Consider the following 17,156-nt stretch of genomic DNA (forward strand, 5'->3'; position numbering starts at 1 on the left):
CCTTACATAATGCATTTTGCCCTAAAGTTACTTTATAGCAGGGTTGTCCAAAGTCTGGCCCCAGGGCCAAATGTGGACGGCAGGTAGATTTTTATTGATCCATGGCTTCGGTTTAACATTCGGTACATGGAAGTTTTTCCTTTCACCTGATGGTGACTGCAGCACCGTAAAACTACAGCATCATGAATTGCACTGTGGTAACAAAGGTAGCTGAAGTGTAAGAGCCTTTTTTTTCTCTGACTAGACCTGCAACTTCATTTACTGAATGACATTTAGACAAATCTACAGCCAAAAAGCACAGACCTGTGAGACACTGAGAACTGGACATTTTGGTGAGATTGAAATTTGCATACTTTTTCATTGTGCCATAGCAAATACATGTACCTTAAATATCAAAAGACTATAATCAATTCATTATCAATAGCTATGAAATAAATAATTAACATTACAATAAATACTAAAGCAACTGCAGCCACCAGAGCCTCAGAGCAGAACTTCTTATCAGAGCAGATTCAGTACTTCAGCAAATATTAACCATTTAAGGCCAAACAAAAACTTGGCAATTCATGTTGTTTACTCTGCTCTTCTTGTTTAATAAAGTGATTACTCTTCAACAATTTAATTATCTGTTATAAGCACTTACAGATCCAAACTGCTCTGAGACAACAAAAGAAGTCCTGTGTATCTTTTATACAGTGATGGGTTTTCATAGAGATGTTTCTAGGAGAACAAATCATGCTCCATGAATAGTTATTAGTCCTAGTTTAGCTTATGGATTCATTACAGTACAGTGTTTGTCTCACCCTACCTCAATAAGCTGAAAAATAAACTGTAAGTTTCTAGAAAATTCAAGTAGTGCCTTGAAATAGAGAGCTAACAAAAGTGACTTTTTATCACTGTGTACTCGTATCAGACAGGTGTAAAGCGTTGACCAAAATTTCAAACCAGCATTTGATGACAGATTTACTGTACTGCGAGCGAGCAGAATGGTTGATGCTAAAATATCTGCATTTCATTTATTTTACTGAATTTCTAACCTTCTACAAAACCAGGGAGATTTAGTTGGTACTACGTTTTACTATTTTAGAAACGTTTATGTACCAGCATGGGTAGATATGTACATGAAAAGTATTGGATGCACACATACATACACATCAGCCCACAATTCCCACATCAGTACATCCCTAATCTGTTCGTTTTCACTGCTGCCTGCATCAGTGCAACAGCTTTTCATTGCTCTTGCTGGTTTCTGGTAGGCTAGTGAAGCTCCAGGAAGACCCTCACTGGAATGGAGGTGAGATTTTGCTGAATTGAGCACATGGCGGTGAAGGTTAACGAAGCAGCCAGTCGTCTGACTGAATTAACACTAAAACGAGGAACGGTGATGGATTCACATTTGGGAAAAAACAAAACAAAAAACCACAGCTGAACAGAAAAACCGGGCTGACAGAGTGCAGATGAAACAGAATACATAGTTATGGCACTGGTTCCTCGGGTCATAGGCTACTCTGCTTTATGACTCCTTATTTCGAATAAAACAAAACGAAATAGCTAAAAAAGACATCTCCGGTGTTAAATGAAATGATTAAAGTGCTGCACGGAGTAGCATAGATCATATCCCTGTATGATGTCTATACGGGTCAAAGTCTTTATTATTAATGTTACATTTATTGTATCTTTTATCATTTTTAATAATATTACATTTACAGACCTTGTTATTTTATTGATCTGTATTTTAATTCAGTATAAATCCGCCTTACAGTACAAATAACATACGTGCATTTCCACTCCAGTGCAGTAGGTGGAGGGAACGCTTCTCTCACATGTTCGCAAGTCGCTAAATAAACTCTACAGAAGAAGCTGCGTGATATGGCTGCCTCCGACACTGAGCAGTAGACGATTTCCATCGCTGTTTATTTTCGGCCTGTGTGAGAAAACCGGACCCAGAGGGGAACAACTGCAGAGGCAGAATGGGGTTGACAAACATCCTGAAATCAGCAGCAGTGGTTTTACGAACATGGACTGCATCTTCGGGCTCGCCGTGCGGGAGTGTCACAGCAGGACGGCCGCTCACTCAGCTCGTCACCCGGAGTCTCTCAGTCAGGAGTAGGAGCAGCCTCACTATCACACATACACTCAGCTCCTCACCGGAGTCTCTCAGTCATGAGTAGGAGCAGCCTCACTATCACACATACACTCAGCTCGTCACCCGGAGTCTCTCAGTCAGGAGTAGGAGCAGCCTCACTATCACACATACACTCAGCTCGTCACCCGGAGTCTCTCAGTCAGGAGTAGGAGCAGCCTCACTATCACACATACACTCAGCTCGTCACCCGGAGTCTCTCAGTCAGGAGTAGGAGCAGCCTCACTATCACACATACACTCAGCTCGTCACCCGGAGTCTCTCAGTCAGGAGTAGGAGCAGCCTCACTATCACACATACACTCAGCTCCTCACCGGAGTCTCTCAGTCATGAGTAGGAGCAGCCTCACTATCACATATACACTCAGCTCCTCACCCGGAGTCTCTCAGTCAGGAGTAGGAGCAGCCTCACTATCACACATACACTCAGCTCCTCACCCGGAGTCTCTCAGTCAGGAGTAGGAGCAGCCTCACTATCACACATACACTCAGCTCCTCACCGGAGTCTCTCAGTCATGAGTAGGAGCAGCCTCACTATCACATATACACTCAGCTCCTCACCCGGAGTCTCTCAGTCAGGAGTAGGAGCAGCCTCACTGTTACACATACACTCAGCTCCTCACCGGAGTCTCTCAGTCATGAGTAGGAGCAGCCTCACTATCACATATACACTCAGCTCCTCACCCGGAGTCTCTCAGTCAGGAGTAGGAGCAGCCTCACTATCACACATACACTCAGCTCCTCACCCGGAGTCTCTCAGTCAGGAGTAGGAGCAGCCTCACTATCACACATACACTCAGCTCCTCACCGGAGTCTCTCAGTCATGAGTAGGAGCAGCCTCACTATCACATATACACTCAGCTCCTCACCCGGAGTCTCTCAGTCAGGAGTAGGAGCAGCCTCACTATCACACATACACTCAGCTCCTCACCGGAGTCTCTCAGTCATGAGTAGGAGCAGCCTCACTATCACACATACACTCAGCTCGTCACCCGGAGTCTCTCAGTCAGGAGTAGGAGCAGCCTCACTATCACACATACACTCAGCTCCTCACCCGGAGTCTCTCAGTCATGAGTAGGAGCAGCCTCACTATCACACATACCCTCAGCTCCTCACCCGGAGTCTCTCAGTCAGGAGTAGGAGCAGCCTCACTGTTACACATACCCTCAGCTCCTCACCTGGAGTCTCTCAGTCAGGAGTAGGAGCAGCCTCACTGTCACATATACCCTCAGCTCCTCACCCGGAGTCTCTCAGTCAGGAGTAGGAGCAGCCTCACTGTCACACATACACTCAGCTCCTCACCTGGAGTCTCTCAGTCAGGAGTAGGAGCAGCCTCACTATCACACATACACTCAGCTCGTCACCCGGAGTCTCTCAGTCAGGAGTAGGAGCAGCCTCACTATCACACATACACTCAGCTCGTCACCCGGAGTCTCTCAGTCAGGAGTAGGAGCAGCCTCACTATCACATATACACTCAGCTCCTCACCCGGAGTCTCTCAGTCAGGAGTAGGAGCAGCCTCACTATCACATATACACTCAGCTCCTCACCCGGAGTCTCTCAGTCAGGAGTAGGAGCAGCCTCACTATCACACATACACTCAGCTCGTCACCCGGAATCTCTCAGTCAGGAGTAGGAGCAGCCTCACTGTTACACATACAGGTGCTGGTCAACGAATTAGAATAATTTGAAATAGTGCAATCATGAAATTCTTTGAATGCATTTTTTGTGCAGAAAGCAAATCAGGTGTTCACCGCACCTGTCCTACTCGTTAGACTAATCACAGAACTCGTTACCTGTAGAAAATTTGCTCAGCTGAGCTTTCCAAAAGGCCCATTTAGGCCATTTAACTGTGACACTGTTGTTTTATTGAATTAGAATAATGGAGAAACCGTTTCATTGAATTAGAATAAATGCTCGAATTTTTGTTTTCTGTGAAGAGTGTTCACTGTGCAGTATAAAGTCAGGGTTGAGTAGAATTTCTAAGTTGTAAAATCAATCATGGGTAAGCAGCGCGACCTCTCAACCGGAATAGTGGCTCAAATTCAAGCCCTTCGCCAACAAGGCTTGACCCAAACTAAAATTGCTGAGCAGCTCGGCATCAGCCAGTCTTCCGTCTGCAAAGCTCTCAAGAAAAACTGCAGCAAGCGCACCAACTGTTCCGGCGTCCGAAAAACTTCTGCTCGCGACAACAAGCAGCTGAGAAAGATCGCAGTCAGCAACCGGTTCAAGTCCACTTCCGAGCTCACCGACTTGTGGAACAAGCAGACCGGTGCTGACGTCTCCAGATCAACCACTTACCGTCGTCTGCGCGAACTCGGCTTCAAATCTCGCGTTCCAGCAGTAAAACCGATGCTGAACAAGAAACAAATGGAGAAACGGCTGAAGTGGGCCAAAGAACACAGCGAGTGGACTGCTGAAGACTGGCAGAAAGTGGTCTTCAGTGACGAATCACGCTTCTGCATCTCCTTCGGTGACCAAGGTCCTCGTGTCTGGCGTCGTGGTGGCGAAACCTACAACCACGAGTGCGTGAAAAGATCTGTCAAGTTTCCCCAGAGCGTTATGGTCTGGGGATGCATGTCCGCTCGAGGTGTAGGGAAACTCTGCTTCCTCAAGAAGACTGTCAATGCTGCCGTATATCAAGATATTCTGGAAACGTTCCTGATTCCGACTGTTGAGGAACAGTTCGGCGAAGAAGACTTCATATTTCAACAGGATCTTGCACCGGCTCATGCGGCAAAGTCGACCAAAGATTGGTTCACTAAAAAACAGCTTGAAGTTTTGGCATGGCCGGCCAACTCGCCTGACCTCAATGTCATTGAAAACCTTTGGGCCATCGTCAAGCGGAAAATTCGCGACAGAAAGCCTACTACGCTGGACCAACTGAAGCAGAACATCGCCACTGCCTGGGAAGCTGTGAGTGCGGAAACTTGCGACAAGCTGGTCAAATCGATGCCGCGGATACTTCAGGCAGTCTTACAAGCCAAGGGGGCAGCCACAAAATACTGAGAAAGTGATGATTGTAATTATAATAAAAATTATTCTAATTCAATGAAACGGTTTCTCCATTATTCTAATTCAATAAAACAACAGTGTCACAGTTAAATGGCCTAAATGGGCCTTTTGGAAAGCTCAGCTGAGCAAATTTTCTACAGGTAACGAGTTCTGTGATTAGTCTAACGAGTAGGACAGGTGCGGTGAACACCTGATTTGCTTTCTGCACAAAAAATGCATTCAGAGAATTTCATGATTGCACTATTTCAAATTATTCTAATTCGTTGACCAGCACCTGTACACTCAGCTCCTCACCCGGAGTCTCTCAGTCAGGAGTAGGAGCAGCCTCACTGTTACACATACACTCAGCTCCTCACCCGGAGTCTCTCAATCAGGAGTAGGAGCAGCCTCATTGTTACACATACACTCAGCTCCTCACCCGGAGTCTCTCAGTCAGGAGTAGGAGCAGCCTCACTGTTACACATACACTCAGCTCGTCACCCGGAGTCTCTCAGTCATGAGTAGGAGCAGCCTCACTATCACACATACACTCAGCTCCTCACCGGAGTCTCTCAGTCATGAGTAGGAGCAGCCTCACTATCACATATACCCTCAGCTCCTCACCCGGAGTCTCTCAGTCATGATTAGGAGCAGCCTCACTATCACACATACACTCAGCTCCTCACCCGGAGTCTCTCAGTCATGAGTAGGAGCAGCCTCACTATCACACATACACTCAGCTCCTCACCCGGAGTCTCTCAGTCAGGAGTAGGAGCAGCCTCACTATCACACATACACTCAGCTCCTCACCTGGAGTCTCTCAGTCAGGAGTAGGAGCAGCCTCACTATCACACATACACTCAGCTCGTCACCCGGAGTCTCTCAGTCAGGAGTAGGAGCAGCCTCACTATCACACATACACTCAGCTCCTCACCTGGAGTCTCTCAGTCAGGAGTAGGAGCAGCCTCACTATCACACATACACTCAGCTCCTCACCTGGAGTCTCTCAGTCAGGAGTAGGAGCAGCCTCACTATCACACATACACTCAGCTCGTCACCCGGAGTCTCTCAGTCAGGAGTAGGAGCAGCCTCACCATCACACATACACTCAGCTCCTCACCTGGAGTCTCTCAGTCATGAGTAGGAGCAGCCTCAATATTACATATTCAGATCAGCCACACTGACATTACACCACTCCGGTTATCTAACACAGCACGCAGTTTGGTGGCAAATAGTTTGCAGCAGTGCTTTTTAGTCATACCAGTGCTGACCTAGGAGTGTCTTTCTGTCTTGCCTTGCTGTCTTTTGCATTTAGTCAGAGCCGGCTTTCGTGTTAACTTAACGCTGTTATCAGCTACATTTAGTATGTGTAGTTAGCCACACTAGTCCAGTGTGTCAGTGTTTAGGAGGAAAGGGCAGTAAAGTAGAAACCTCGCCCCCTGCTGTTTGTGTTCACAATGAGTTGCAGGCGATTATGGCTTTGACAACGTAATGTGCACAGTCACCACCATGTTGAGGTAAATTTGACATTGTCAATATTCAAAACGATTAATTGACAGTAAAAGAAGGAAAAAGTTTTTACACGATTTCCATTTCTGGCATTTGGCTGACCCTCTTATCCAGAGCGACTTACAATTTGATCATTTTTTTACACAGGTAGGCCAAGGTGGTGTTAGGAGTCTTGCCCAAGGACTCTTATTGGTATAGTGTAGGGTGTTTACCCAGGTGGGGATTGAACCCCAGTCTACAGTGTAGAAGGCAGAGGTGTTAACCACTACACTATCCCAACCACAAAGTGTATTTGCACCCAACGTGGGGCGCAAACCCACGACCCTGAGATTAAGAGTCTCATGCTCTACCGACTTAGCTAGCCAGGCTATAGCCGGGATTTCCCCAAAACGGACTACAAGTGTCGCATGGATGATGTCACTGATGCACATTCTGCCTAGAGGCGCGTGCATTGAACCATGGGTTTTGTAGTTCAATTTTACTTTGATCTTCACAGATATATTGCTCAGTAAAATATTCTTCTGTTATGTTGTATTTGTAGCTGTTGTGCCTGTTTGGTCAAAAATGGACTATTTCACAGAAGTTCCAGCTTTGCCCCTACGGAGAAATAAATGGTGATTTAAAACACAACCAGCAGATGGTGTAGGTGTGCGCTTCCTCTCCCTGTGGTTTTGGGTGCACGTCATCAGTCTTTGTCTGTAAGAGCAGAGGTTCTCAAACTGGTCCACATTTTCTACACATTTTGCTACATCAAGGGCCCTGGGAACGGGTTTGAAACCACTGCGTTAAAATACGCTGTGATTCATTTCTAACATGATCTTGGCTAAAGAGAAAAAAGTGGGTTACAAAAATGTTTTCATTGTGTGGGTTTGCTGCATATCAATTTGCTGCATAAAACCAACCACTTACGAGAAGCCATAGCTGACTTCATATCTGTTTTAGATGATATTGATGATTCATTACAGTTTTGCTTACACTTGTTTCTGAATCCCAATGTGGAGCATACACATCCAGCACACACAAATCAGTCTCAGGAAGTTTGGTTCAGTTGCTAATCAGGTGTGTTAGAGCAAGGAAGACACTAAACTATGGAGAGAAGAGGAACTCTGTGACTGCCCTAAACAATGTAGTTTAGTATTCACTTATGCAGTCATGTAAATCACTATGCATATAAGATTTGTAGCTCAGAGAGATGTTCCTCATTGAAAACTGGTTAGAAGTTTGGTAGGTCAGAAGTTTAGTTGCCAGACGGAGGGAGTGTGTGAACTCTTAAAGCGGGGGTGTGGAAAGGATGTGGGCTACCAAGTCATTTCCACCAACCCCCCATTTGATCTGTTTTTCCTCAGTATCTTTTCTCAGATGGTTGTGTCAGCTTTGGTTTTACTGAAGATAATTTCTCACTTTTAGCTTACTTTGCTTTAGTGTTGGCCTAGTTTGCTTGGCATTTCGTTGCACATGTCATTTTTTTAAACACAGCCTTCATGTGAAAAATGTAACTACATCATCAGATTTTGTTCACTTGTGAAGTCTGTTGCTTGGTATTCAAGCTATTTGGTGGTTTATTTTAGGTCATGAAAACTTCACAAGCCAATCAGTCAGACAGTATGCCCAAGCAGTACGAAAAAAGCAAGGTAAGCAAAAGGGCATGGGCTTGACCATATCACATGCTGTTCATGAATATATATTTTGAATGAATGGGGGTGCTTTTCTTACTGTTTATTTTTTCTCAAAACAGAATTTCAGAGTCAACTACAAGACTTGTCACCATCAATGCTGAAACCTGAATATGCTTCTGTTCCACTTGCTCACACGTACGCATCCTCTATGTAATTCTCCAGATAAGGGTGGGCAATATGCTGATATTTTAGCATTTCTGTGATAAACTGTCACAATACACTTTACTGAGCATATTGTTAATGTAGTCTGTCTTAAAGAAGCACTAACTACATTACAAAGTGAGCATAATTAGGCCTGTTTATTTGCAGTGCAAAATCACTGTAGTTGTGGGGTTATTACTGCTATTATTAGACTAGGTTTATATGTGGCAATACAAGTTCTATTTTATCTCTTCCAATTTGTTAAATCTCAGAAAAACAAAATACCACGATGCATATTGTTTATCTTCAAAATGTCTTGAAGTATTGGGATATATTTTTTTGCTGTATTGCTCTGCTCCAGATTATTTTTATATTAAGAATTAATTTTGCTGTACACCCTACAGTTGTGAAGTACAGGTTAACCATCAGTACATCTCAATGATTAGGCTAAGGCTGAGCAGCCACATCCTTAAATTTGGTGTTAAAAAAAGGGAAACACAATGTGCTGAAGCATTGTGTTAAAACAAGGAAACCCTATTTTGTGGCTGGCCTAGACTGCAGTTAGACACAATGTGATGTAGGTTAAAGGTGTATTTTGTCCCAGTTATTTATCTCTGAAGCTTATGCTGCCATGTGATGTAAAATATCAGCAACTTTCAGTTCAGTAGGAAGATTAGGCATTAAAAATGGAAGAAAAAAAGGATGGTGAGGCAGTTATGGTAGGATTACTGTAAAGTTTGATAATGTCAGTCAAGCTCCTTCAAGCAGTCAGAGCACTTCAACTAGTGAGGGTTTCCTCTAGTGGCTTAAAGGAAGAAAACAGATGTTTTGGAGTGTCCAAATTAGATTCCTGACATTAATCCCATTCATTATATGTGGCTAGACCTCCAGAACCATTGACCATTGTTGCCACCAGCAAACTTTACACAACATTGTAAGGAGGAATGGGTATATATTGCTCTGTCTCGGTATGCTGAAGTTAATAGATATTTTAACTCCTGTGATGGTTGAAGAAGGCTTGGATATGGCAGAATTAATGTTTGAATTTTAAAGACTTGAATGTTTTTCCTGTGGCAATCTGAAGGAACAACACAACCAAATAAAACTTACATACATCATCTTGGGCTATAAGCCCACCAAATTTGAAAAGGAGGTTCAGTCTCTTTTGCAAATCTGAAATGTTTCACTTCAATGTCTAAATTAAATCCTACTGTGTCACATGTTTGCAGAGTTGAAGATGTGGTCAAGAAGCTTCTCACACTGGAACTCGCAAGCCATGTATGACTCTTTCATTTGAACACCATGTTCTTTTGTCTTTCTCAGAATGCATTTAAACCTGTTACTCTGTTAAATGAAGGATAAGGCAGATTGTGGCTTAGACTATGTACTCCTTTAACATTGGTTTTTGAGCAGGTGGTTCTGATGGCAAAGTCCTTTGAATAAAAAAAGTCTTCACATTTATTGTCACATGTAATTGAATAGTACCAATATCTATGCCCAGAGTGAAAAACTCCACTTGAAGAAGGAACAGCTGGTTGCAAAGGTCCGGAGGGATGAAAATGACCGCAGCTCACCGGAGGTTAAGAGTAGGTTCCTGATTTTTGCCCTTTGAGATAAGAATTGCATCAGCCACAATCACAGAATGTGACTCTTTCTTGCTTTTGTGTAATGGATGTTTTCTAACTTGCTTTGTAGTTGCCATTTTGACGGCACAAATTCGCAACTTTCAGGAGCACTTGCAGAAGCACCCCAAGGTATGTGTCAGAGGATAAGTCATCTTTCTTGTGTATTTGTGTGTTTTGCAGTCATTAAAGGTGTTATAGCACTCTTCACAGTCCATCCCCCTCACACCCTCAAAGAGGCACAGGATTTCCTGTGTGCTCTGATCAGAGAGTAAATGCATTTCACCACATATGAAAAAAATGAAAAAAAAAAAAAATGTATGTATAATGTCTATGTACATTATATAAAGAAGGCAGAACCTGAATGGTAGATGATTCTGCAGCCATATTATTAATAATACTACATACTACATTAAAAGCTACGTTAATATTAATAATTGTGTCTTGGCTCACTTGTATAATTTTGCATATTGCCTTAGGACAAGGCTAACAAAAGGTGGATGCTGATGAGAATTGACCAAAGGAGCAAAATGCTAAAAGTCCTGAGAAGAACTCACTATGATGCATTTGAGAAGGTCTGTCAAGAACTTGGCATCTCATATACGTTCCCTCCAGAGTACTACAGACGGGCTACCCGACGCTGGTTGGCTAAGAAGGCCCTATGCATCAAGGTAGCATATTAAACTGGCCTTTCTTCCTTTAAGTTATGAGTGGGGCTTTTTTTAAGCATTACAAATGCTGTGAAGATTTGATGTATTTAAACTTCAATTCCAAAAAAGGTTTGCACAGTATTTGGATTGTAAATAAAGAACAGAAAGTAGTGATTTGTAAATCCAGTTTGACCTTATTTTAATTAAAACAGTATAAAGACCAGATATGGAAGGTTTTAGCATTGTCAGCTTTGTTGTTTTTTGTAAATATAAGTTCATTTGGAAATTGATGTCTGCAACATGTCAAAAAAGTTGTTAAAGGGAGATTTAAGACTGTGAATGTTGTGAAACCTTAAAAGAAGTCTCCAAAAAAAGATGATGCAGTCATGTTTGAGTATAAAAGGAGCGTCTAGCAAAAGCATAGTCCTTTATAATATCATTAAAGATGAGGGAATCCAGAGTAGTCTTTGTGTGTAAAGAGCAAGGCTAAAAACAACAACTGAATGCTCATGACCTTCGACCACTTTAGACTGCAGCGCTTTAAAAACCGCCCTGCTTTCATGATGGATATCACCAGTTGGACTCATTGGGTTTTCAGTAAACACTGTTCATCATTGCATTCACAAATGCTAGTTAAAACTGTAGCGTGCACAGTGGGAGCCGTGTAACAATAACAACCAGAGGTGCCACCGACTGCTCTGGGCTGGAGTTCATCTGAAATGGACTGATACACAGTGGAAATGTACTGTAGTCTGACAAGTCTACCTTTCAGATAATTTATAGATAGGTTGAAAGAGAAAAGCACCATCCACATTCTTACCAGTGTAAAGTTTAAAAGCATCATCTATCATGCTAGAGGGGTATATCAGTGCCTTTGGCATGGTTAAATTTTTACCAAGGCACATTTGTGAAGGTACCGTTAATCCTGAAAGATATAAACGCTTTTTGGAGCAACATATGCTGCCTTTCAGACAGTGTATTTTTCATGGGTATCCATGCTTGTTTCAACATCAAGCCACATTCTGCATCTGTTACAACAGTGTAGTGGCTGCGGTTTAGTATGGTTGCTGGCCTGCCTGCAGTGTAGACCTGAAGATGTGTAGTGTAAGATATGACAATGACGCTAGTAATGGTTGCAAAAAAAATCTGCTTTTAAAGCTGTATCAATTTGTGTCTTCAATCCCAAATGATTTAAGAAAATGTGATGTAGCACAGTGGTAAACATGCTCCTGTCCCAACTTTTTTGGAATGTGTTGCATGCATCAAAGTTGGAATGAGTGTATATTTTCCAAAAATTTCATAAGTTTCAAAAGTTCACAAGGTAAAACATCAGATGGTTTTGACTGTTTTCAGTTTAATACAAGTCAAGGAGATTTTACGAATCACCACTTTCTGATTTTATTGGCATTTGACGGGCTCAGCAGTTTTGGAAGGCTTATAGTTAGCGCTTAACAAAAATATTTATAGGACACCCTAGTGAGTTATTACTTCTCACATTTGCCATGTATATAATTCAGGTTTTTTAATTATTCACACTTCTCTACTTTGTGTATTTCATCAGATGTTGAAAACGATAAATCACAGCAGTGTACCTTAGTGCTTCATGTTAGTTTCTATGTTGGTATTTAAGTTGTCTTCATCAATGCCTGTGTCTCTGTCCATCTTAGGTCTTCAAAGAGGTCCAGAAGCAAAAAGCAGAGCAGAGAAATAAAATGAAACAGTCACTGTCTCAGGAGAAGACTGAAACCTCAAGCACTAGTCCTCCAGATGCCCAAGGGACTGCAATATAATAACACATAAAAGCTAATCATATACAGTAACTGCAGTTAAACACCTAAACAAAGAATTGGTTACCTGAGCCTCTGACAGCTGGTGTTTTCTGTATATTTTACCTTTATCACGCTACAAAAACCTGATGTTTCTTCAGTATTTGAAGATCCTGTGTCAAAACATTATGTCCGTCAAAATGAGTCAACATTGTCCATCTGTCAACATGACTAAATAAATGGTTTGTGCTGTGTTCAACCTTTTCTCAAAGAGAATTTATTACATCACAGACTTTTTTCTTTTTCTATGCAATCGCTTTTACACACAACTCCAGCAAATGAAGATTTGAGGCAAAGATAAGAGGCGAATGTAGCATGATGCATTTTGTGGTTGTGGTTAGAAGATCTAGCTTGTCTGTGTTCAGCTCCGTTAAGTCTGTTTTATTACTTGTACGTGATGGTCATATAAAAATGGGCCAAAGCGTTAAAACATTAACAAAAATCTCTGTACTTCTATGTATTTTAATTATTCACACAGTCACATGTCCTATGTCATGGAGCAATCCTGGCCTTATTGCATTGAGCAATACTTGAGATCAAATGTGTCTGAGGGTTGTGGGGTGCATCGGAAACATTGCAGGCGTGTTGCACTGTGCGGTAGTGTGTCACAACTTCCTTTTGTGCGAAGCATCCAGATCAAGAGGATCAGAAGAGCAGACAAGGTAAGCGATTTCAGTCAGCTTACATTTGATGTTATTTCTTCATATAAACATTGTGTATCATCTTTAATTCACATTTAACTTTGGTCAGATCATCCTCAATCAGCACTTGCCGTATTTTGTAGCAGAAGGTCACAGGTCCGCTTTTCATTGTGTTGTTTCATGTAAACCAGAGCCAAACCAGTGAGAATGACGCATTCAAATGGCTTTAGACAATGACATATTGTGTGTTTCTAATGCTTATGAAGATGATGGGTTGTTATTATTGTGTTCACATGTTTGATCTTGTATGCCATTGATTTGGTACAATTTTGTAGGCATGTAGTTAATATTGTACATTTTTGAGTCTTTGAACTCTCGAGCTCACCATAGTAGTTTAACACCTTGTTACACTAGTTTAAAAACTGCACGGGACATGTAAAACAGAAAACTCCACATTACTGCTCTTTTACATTTGAGATTTTAGGCAAGAAAATAATGACCTATTAAAATCTATTTAAGCATCTCAAATTTGAGAAGATACAAAATAGTTGTCTTCTTACAAGCTTTTCAATTACATTTGAGTTATTTCTACTGTGATTGAATTTGTGAAGTTTTCTTCCATCACACGATAAACTGTGGAAATGATGGTTGTTCTATCTTTTAATTTTTTTGTAGACAACCCCAAGTTGATTGACATGTCAAACCCTGTGACTCATCAGCCAGCAGCAGGTTCATATGGAACCAACGTGCAGACAGGAGAGTGGAGCACAGGCCTCTGCTCCTGCTGCAGTGATCTGCTCATCTGTGAGTAACGAAAAGACTCCCTAAACCAGTAAAACAGTCTGAGTGCCCAAATCTTCAGCCTGTCATTTTAGCCACTAAATGGATGTTAAAAGAGAATTTCACTGATTTTTCAACATTTATCTGCATAATTCATTTGCTGAAATGTGAACAGTTATTCAGAGTGGATTGATGTAAACAGTCCATTGTAGAAAAGCTTACTGACTTGAATTTCTTTACAGTTTCTTTACATATTGGAACCAGGGGTCGCAATGTAGCCATTTTATTTATTGTTTAATATGACCGGTGAACGTACATGAATGTTTGTGTAATGTTTATAATGGTAAAATAGTGCTACAGCTGGGGGAAAATAAGTTTACTTTGGATATTATTTGCCTTACAATGCCCTGTATGTGTCACACCACTATTCATATATTTTAAAAAAATGTAAACCTAAAAGTCCCTGGTATTAGGCAGAGTATTTGTAGCTTTACAGGGAATTTAAGGCTTTGGTCATCTGTTTCCTATCACCATAACTATGAACAATTCTGACTCTATAAGTTTCTTTATAATGGGGCATCACTTTGAATGACTTTGTTTACGTGTTAACAATTAAATTATGCTTTAGATAAAATTCCCTTTTGTGTTGCAAACTTTTTTTAGCCTATTCTTTGATTTAGTAGTTAAAGTGAGAGTTTAAGATCAGCTCATCCTCTGATCAGACCATAAATATTTAAATGTTGTTTAAGTCTAACATGCATTGCCAAAAGGCGAACTCGCAATGCCTCCTAACATTATAATGACTGTTCACTCATGATCATGTCATCAGGGATCTTATACACACTCCTTGCACCTTCTGTACCATACAGGTGGCCTTGGTTTTCTTTGTCCAATTGCACTGGGATGCTACACAGCTAACAAGTATGGAGAAAATGCATGTCTGGCATGTGTTCCTGGAGGCATGGCTGCTATGAGGACGCACATGAGACTGACCTATGGCATTCAAGTGAGTTACAACTATAACATGACATGATGTTCTGTCTAGAGATTATGAAGGTTCATAAATGAGTAATGATTTCAATTTGTTTTTAACTTGTCACTGTTGTGGTACCAGCTTATTCTCAAGTTGGTAGGCTTGACTAAATCATTCATCTTTCTTACAGGGTACAATATGCAACGATGCCCTGATGACCTGTTGCTGTGGAATATTTGAGACTTGTCGAATGGCCAGAGAAATTCGCATTAGGAATGGAGAGGCATAATCATGTGTTACTGCTGTAACCTTACTTTGTAGCAAAGTATCACAGTCACTTTTTTTTATTATTATTTTTACAGTCAACCAGAGAATAAAATTTCTGAAATTAATAATTAACTTTATATAAAACACAAGCAGTAAAACATAATAAATAATCACACATTGAACAGTTTGAAGAGTTTCATTCCATGTATATTCATTTGTAACAATTTTGGACATAAAGAGAAAAATAAAGAAAAAGAATAACATAAAGAAAAGAATAACAGCTCACATATAATACACTTGATCAGAAAACATTTTTTTTTCTTCTCTCTAATAGAGGTGTTTATTTTCACAAAGCTCTGTCCCAACAATGGGGGGTATCATGGGGGTAAAAAGAAAATGTAGTTGGGAAATTGATTTAAAACAGGTTTAAACTAGTCTAGTTGAAGTAAGTGAGACTGTTTGGAAAGATCTTGTTGCAAGCGCAGTTTTGAGTGAAATGGTGACTAACTCTTCCTGGAAGTTGACCCTTTTGCATTAGATTTCAGATCTGCTTGAACTGAACAGGAAAATAGTGCATCAGGAAGATGGTGACCGCTGTCATCAAGGATGTTATTACATAAATGTTTTATTTATAATTAATGAATAACTTTGGACTATGATGCTTGTAGAATAGGCCTAGATTTCATTTGAGTAATTCTCATTATTTTGAGTTAGGCCAAGCATACATTTCAGGTATGAGAAGATCAGAGTTTTATTTCAAAGTTTACCGTGCACGTGAAAATGATATCGACTTTGTTCTTCTTGACTTCACTAAGCAACTTCGCCAGTACTTTCACATGATGTAAATTTCCTTTTATTTGATCCGTTTTGGCATTTGTACCCTATGCATTTACGCATACTATACCGCAGAGGAATGGCTAATTACAGTGTAGTGCCACATTCTAGAAGACCAGTTGATTTCATGGAAGGTTCCTGAGGCCATTTTGGTGTAATCTTAAAGCATGGTGCTTTGTAAACTGCAGGGGTTTGACACTTGGAGTGGACTGAATCACCAGTCACAGCAGCCAGACAGATATCCTTTCATGTTGTACAAACCCACTTCCTAAAAAAGCTGGAACTCTCCAGTTACACAACCACACTGTTGTATGCAAAATGTTTCTTGGTGTTGTCATGGACAGCCCTGAATTAGATTAATGGTGCCATTATACAACTGCAGGTTATCCATTAATACGCTTCCATACTACAACAGACCTTGCAATCTCTGTGGTCCTTTGCCTCTTTGGCAAAAAGAAAATTATATCCATTAATTCAACAAAATTTCAAATGTCGTCTGGTGAGTTAGCCTTTTTAAAACATGTTTCTATTTTGCATCAGTCCATTTCAGATGAGCTCGAGCCCAGAGAAGTTGGTGGTGTTTCAGGATATTGTTGGCTTCCACTGTGCATGGCACAGTCATAGCTTGCACTTGTGGATATACAGACAAACAGTGTTTACTGTCAACAGTTTGGCAAAGTTTTCCTGAGCCCATGTGGTGATCTCCTTCTCAGAAGCATGCAGTTTTTTAATGCAGTGCTGTCTGTGGGATTGAAGGTCATGGGCATTCTGTTGTAGTTTTTGGCCATGCTCTTTACACACAAAGATTTCTATGTGCTCCCTTATTGTTTTGAAAATATAGTAAAGAGTGAAACACCTAAAACCCTTGCAAGTTCTCCTTGAGAAATGCTTTTAAACTGTTGGACTACTTGCTGAGAATTTTTTGTGACGTGGCAAGCCTTGGCACATCCTTACTCACACAGGACTCTGCTTTTCCTGAATGTTCAACCGTTAAAATGGACTCTAAACCTGCTGTCCTATTTAAATACTGGTCAGAGTGGATTTACAAATCAGTTTTCAAATTTTTATTTGCATTTTATTTACTGTACCAACTTTTTTGGA

At 41.1% G+C, this 17,156-nt stretch overlaps 2 protein-coding genes and 1 non-coding gene across 3 annotated transcripts; 2 read left to right on the forward strand and 1 right to left on the reverse strand.

Annotated features, from left to right (window-relative positions):
- The first annotated feature begins 1,814 nt into the window (after positions 1-1,814).
- Positions 1,815-12,759, forward strand: mrps15 (mitochondrial ribosomal protein S15). The gene is made up of 8 exons (XM_017708257.2): positions 1,815-2,106; positions 8,214-8,276; positions 8,381-8,456; positions 9,692-9,740; positions 9,964-10,048; positions 10,158-10,216; positions 10,564-10,755; positions 12,402-12,759. The coding sequence occupies exons 1-8, from the start codon at positions 1,971-1,973 to the stop codon at positions 12,522-12,524; spliced, it is 783 nt and encodes a 260-aa protein (XP_017563746.1). The 5' UTR covers positions 1,815-1,970; the 3' UTR covers positions 12,525-12,759.
- On the reverse strand, positions 6,941-7,013 carry trnak-cuu. The gene has a single exon. It is a non-coding gene; the product is annotated as a tRNA-Lys (tRNA).
- Positions 12,760-13,116: 357 nt separating the features above from the next.
- LOC108433590 (cornifelin-like) lies at positions 13,117-15,407 on the forward strand. Its single transcript, XM_017708258.2, has 4 exons — positions 13,117-13,222; positions 13,877-14,005; positions 14,851-14,987; positions 15,145-15,407. The coding sequence occupies exons 2-4, from the start codon at positions 13,897-13,899 to the stop codon at positions 15,241-15,243; spliced, it is 345 nt and encodes a 114-aa protein (XP_017563747.1). The 5' UTR covers positions 13,117-13,222; positions 13,877-13,896; the 3' UTR covers positions 15,244-15,407.
- Positions 15,408-17,156: the final 1,749 nt, after the last annotated feature.

Source organism: Pygocentrus nattereri, chromosome 3 (assembly GCF_015220715.1).
Source record: "Pygocentrus nattereri isolate fPygNat1 chromosome 3, fPygNat1.pri, whole genome shotgun sequence".
Taxonomy (NCBI): Eukaryota; Metazoa; Chordata; class Actinopteri; order Characiformes; family Serrasalmidae; genus Pygocentrus; species Pygocentrus nattereri.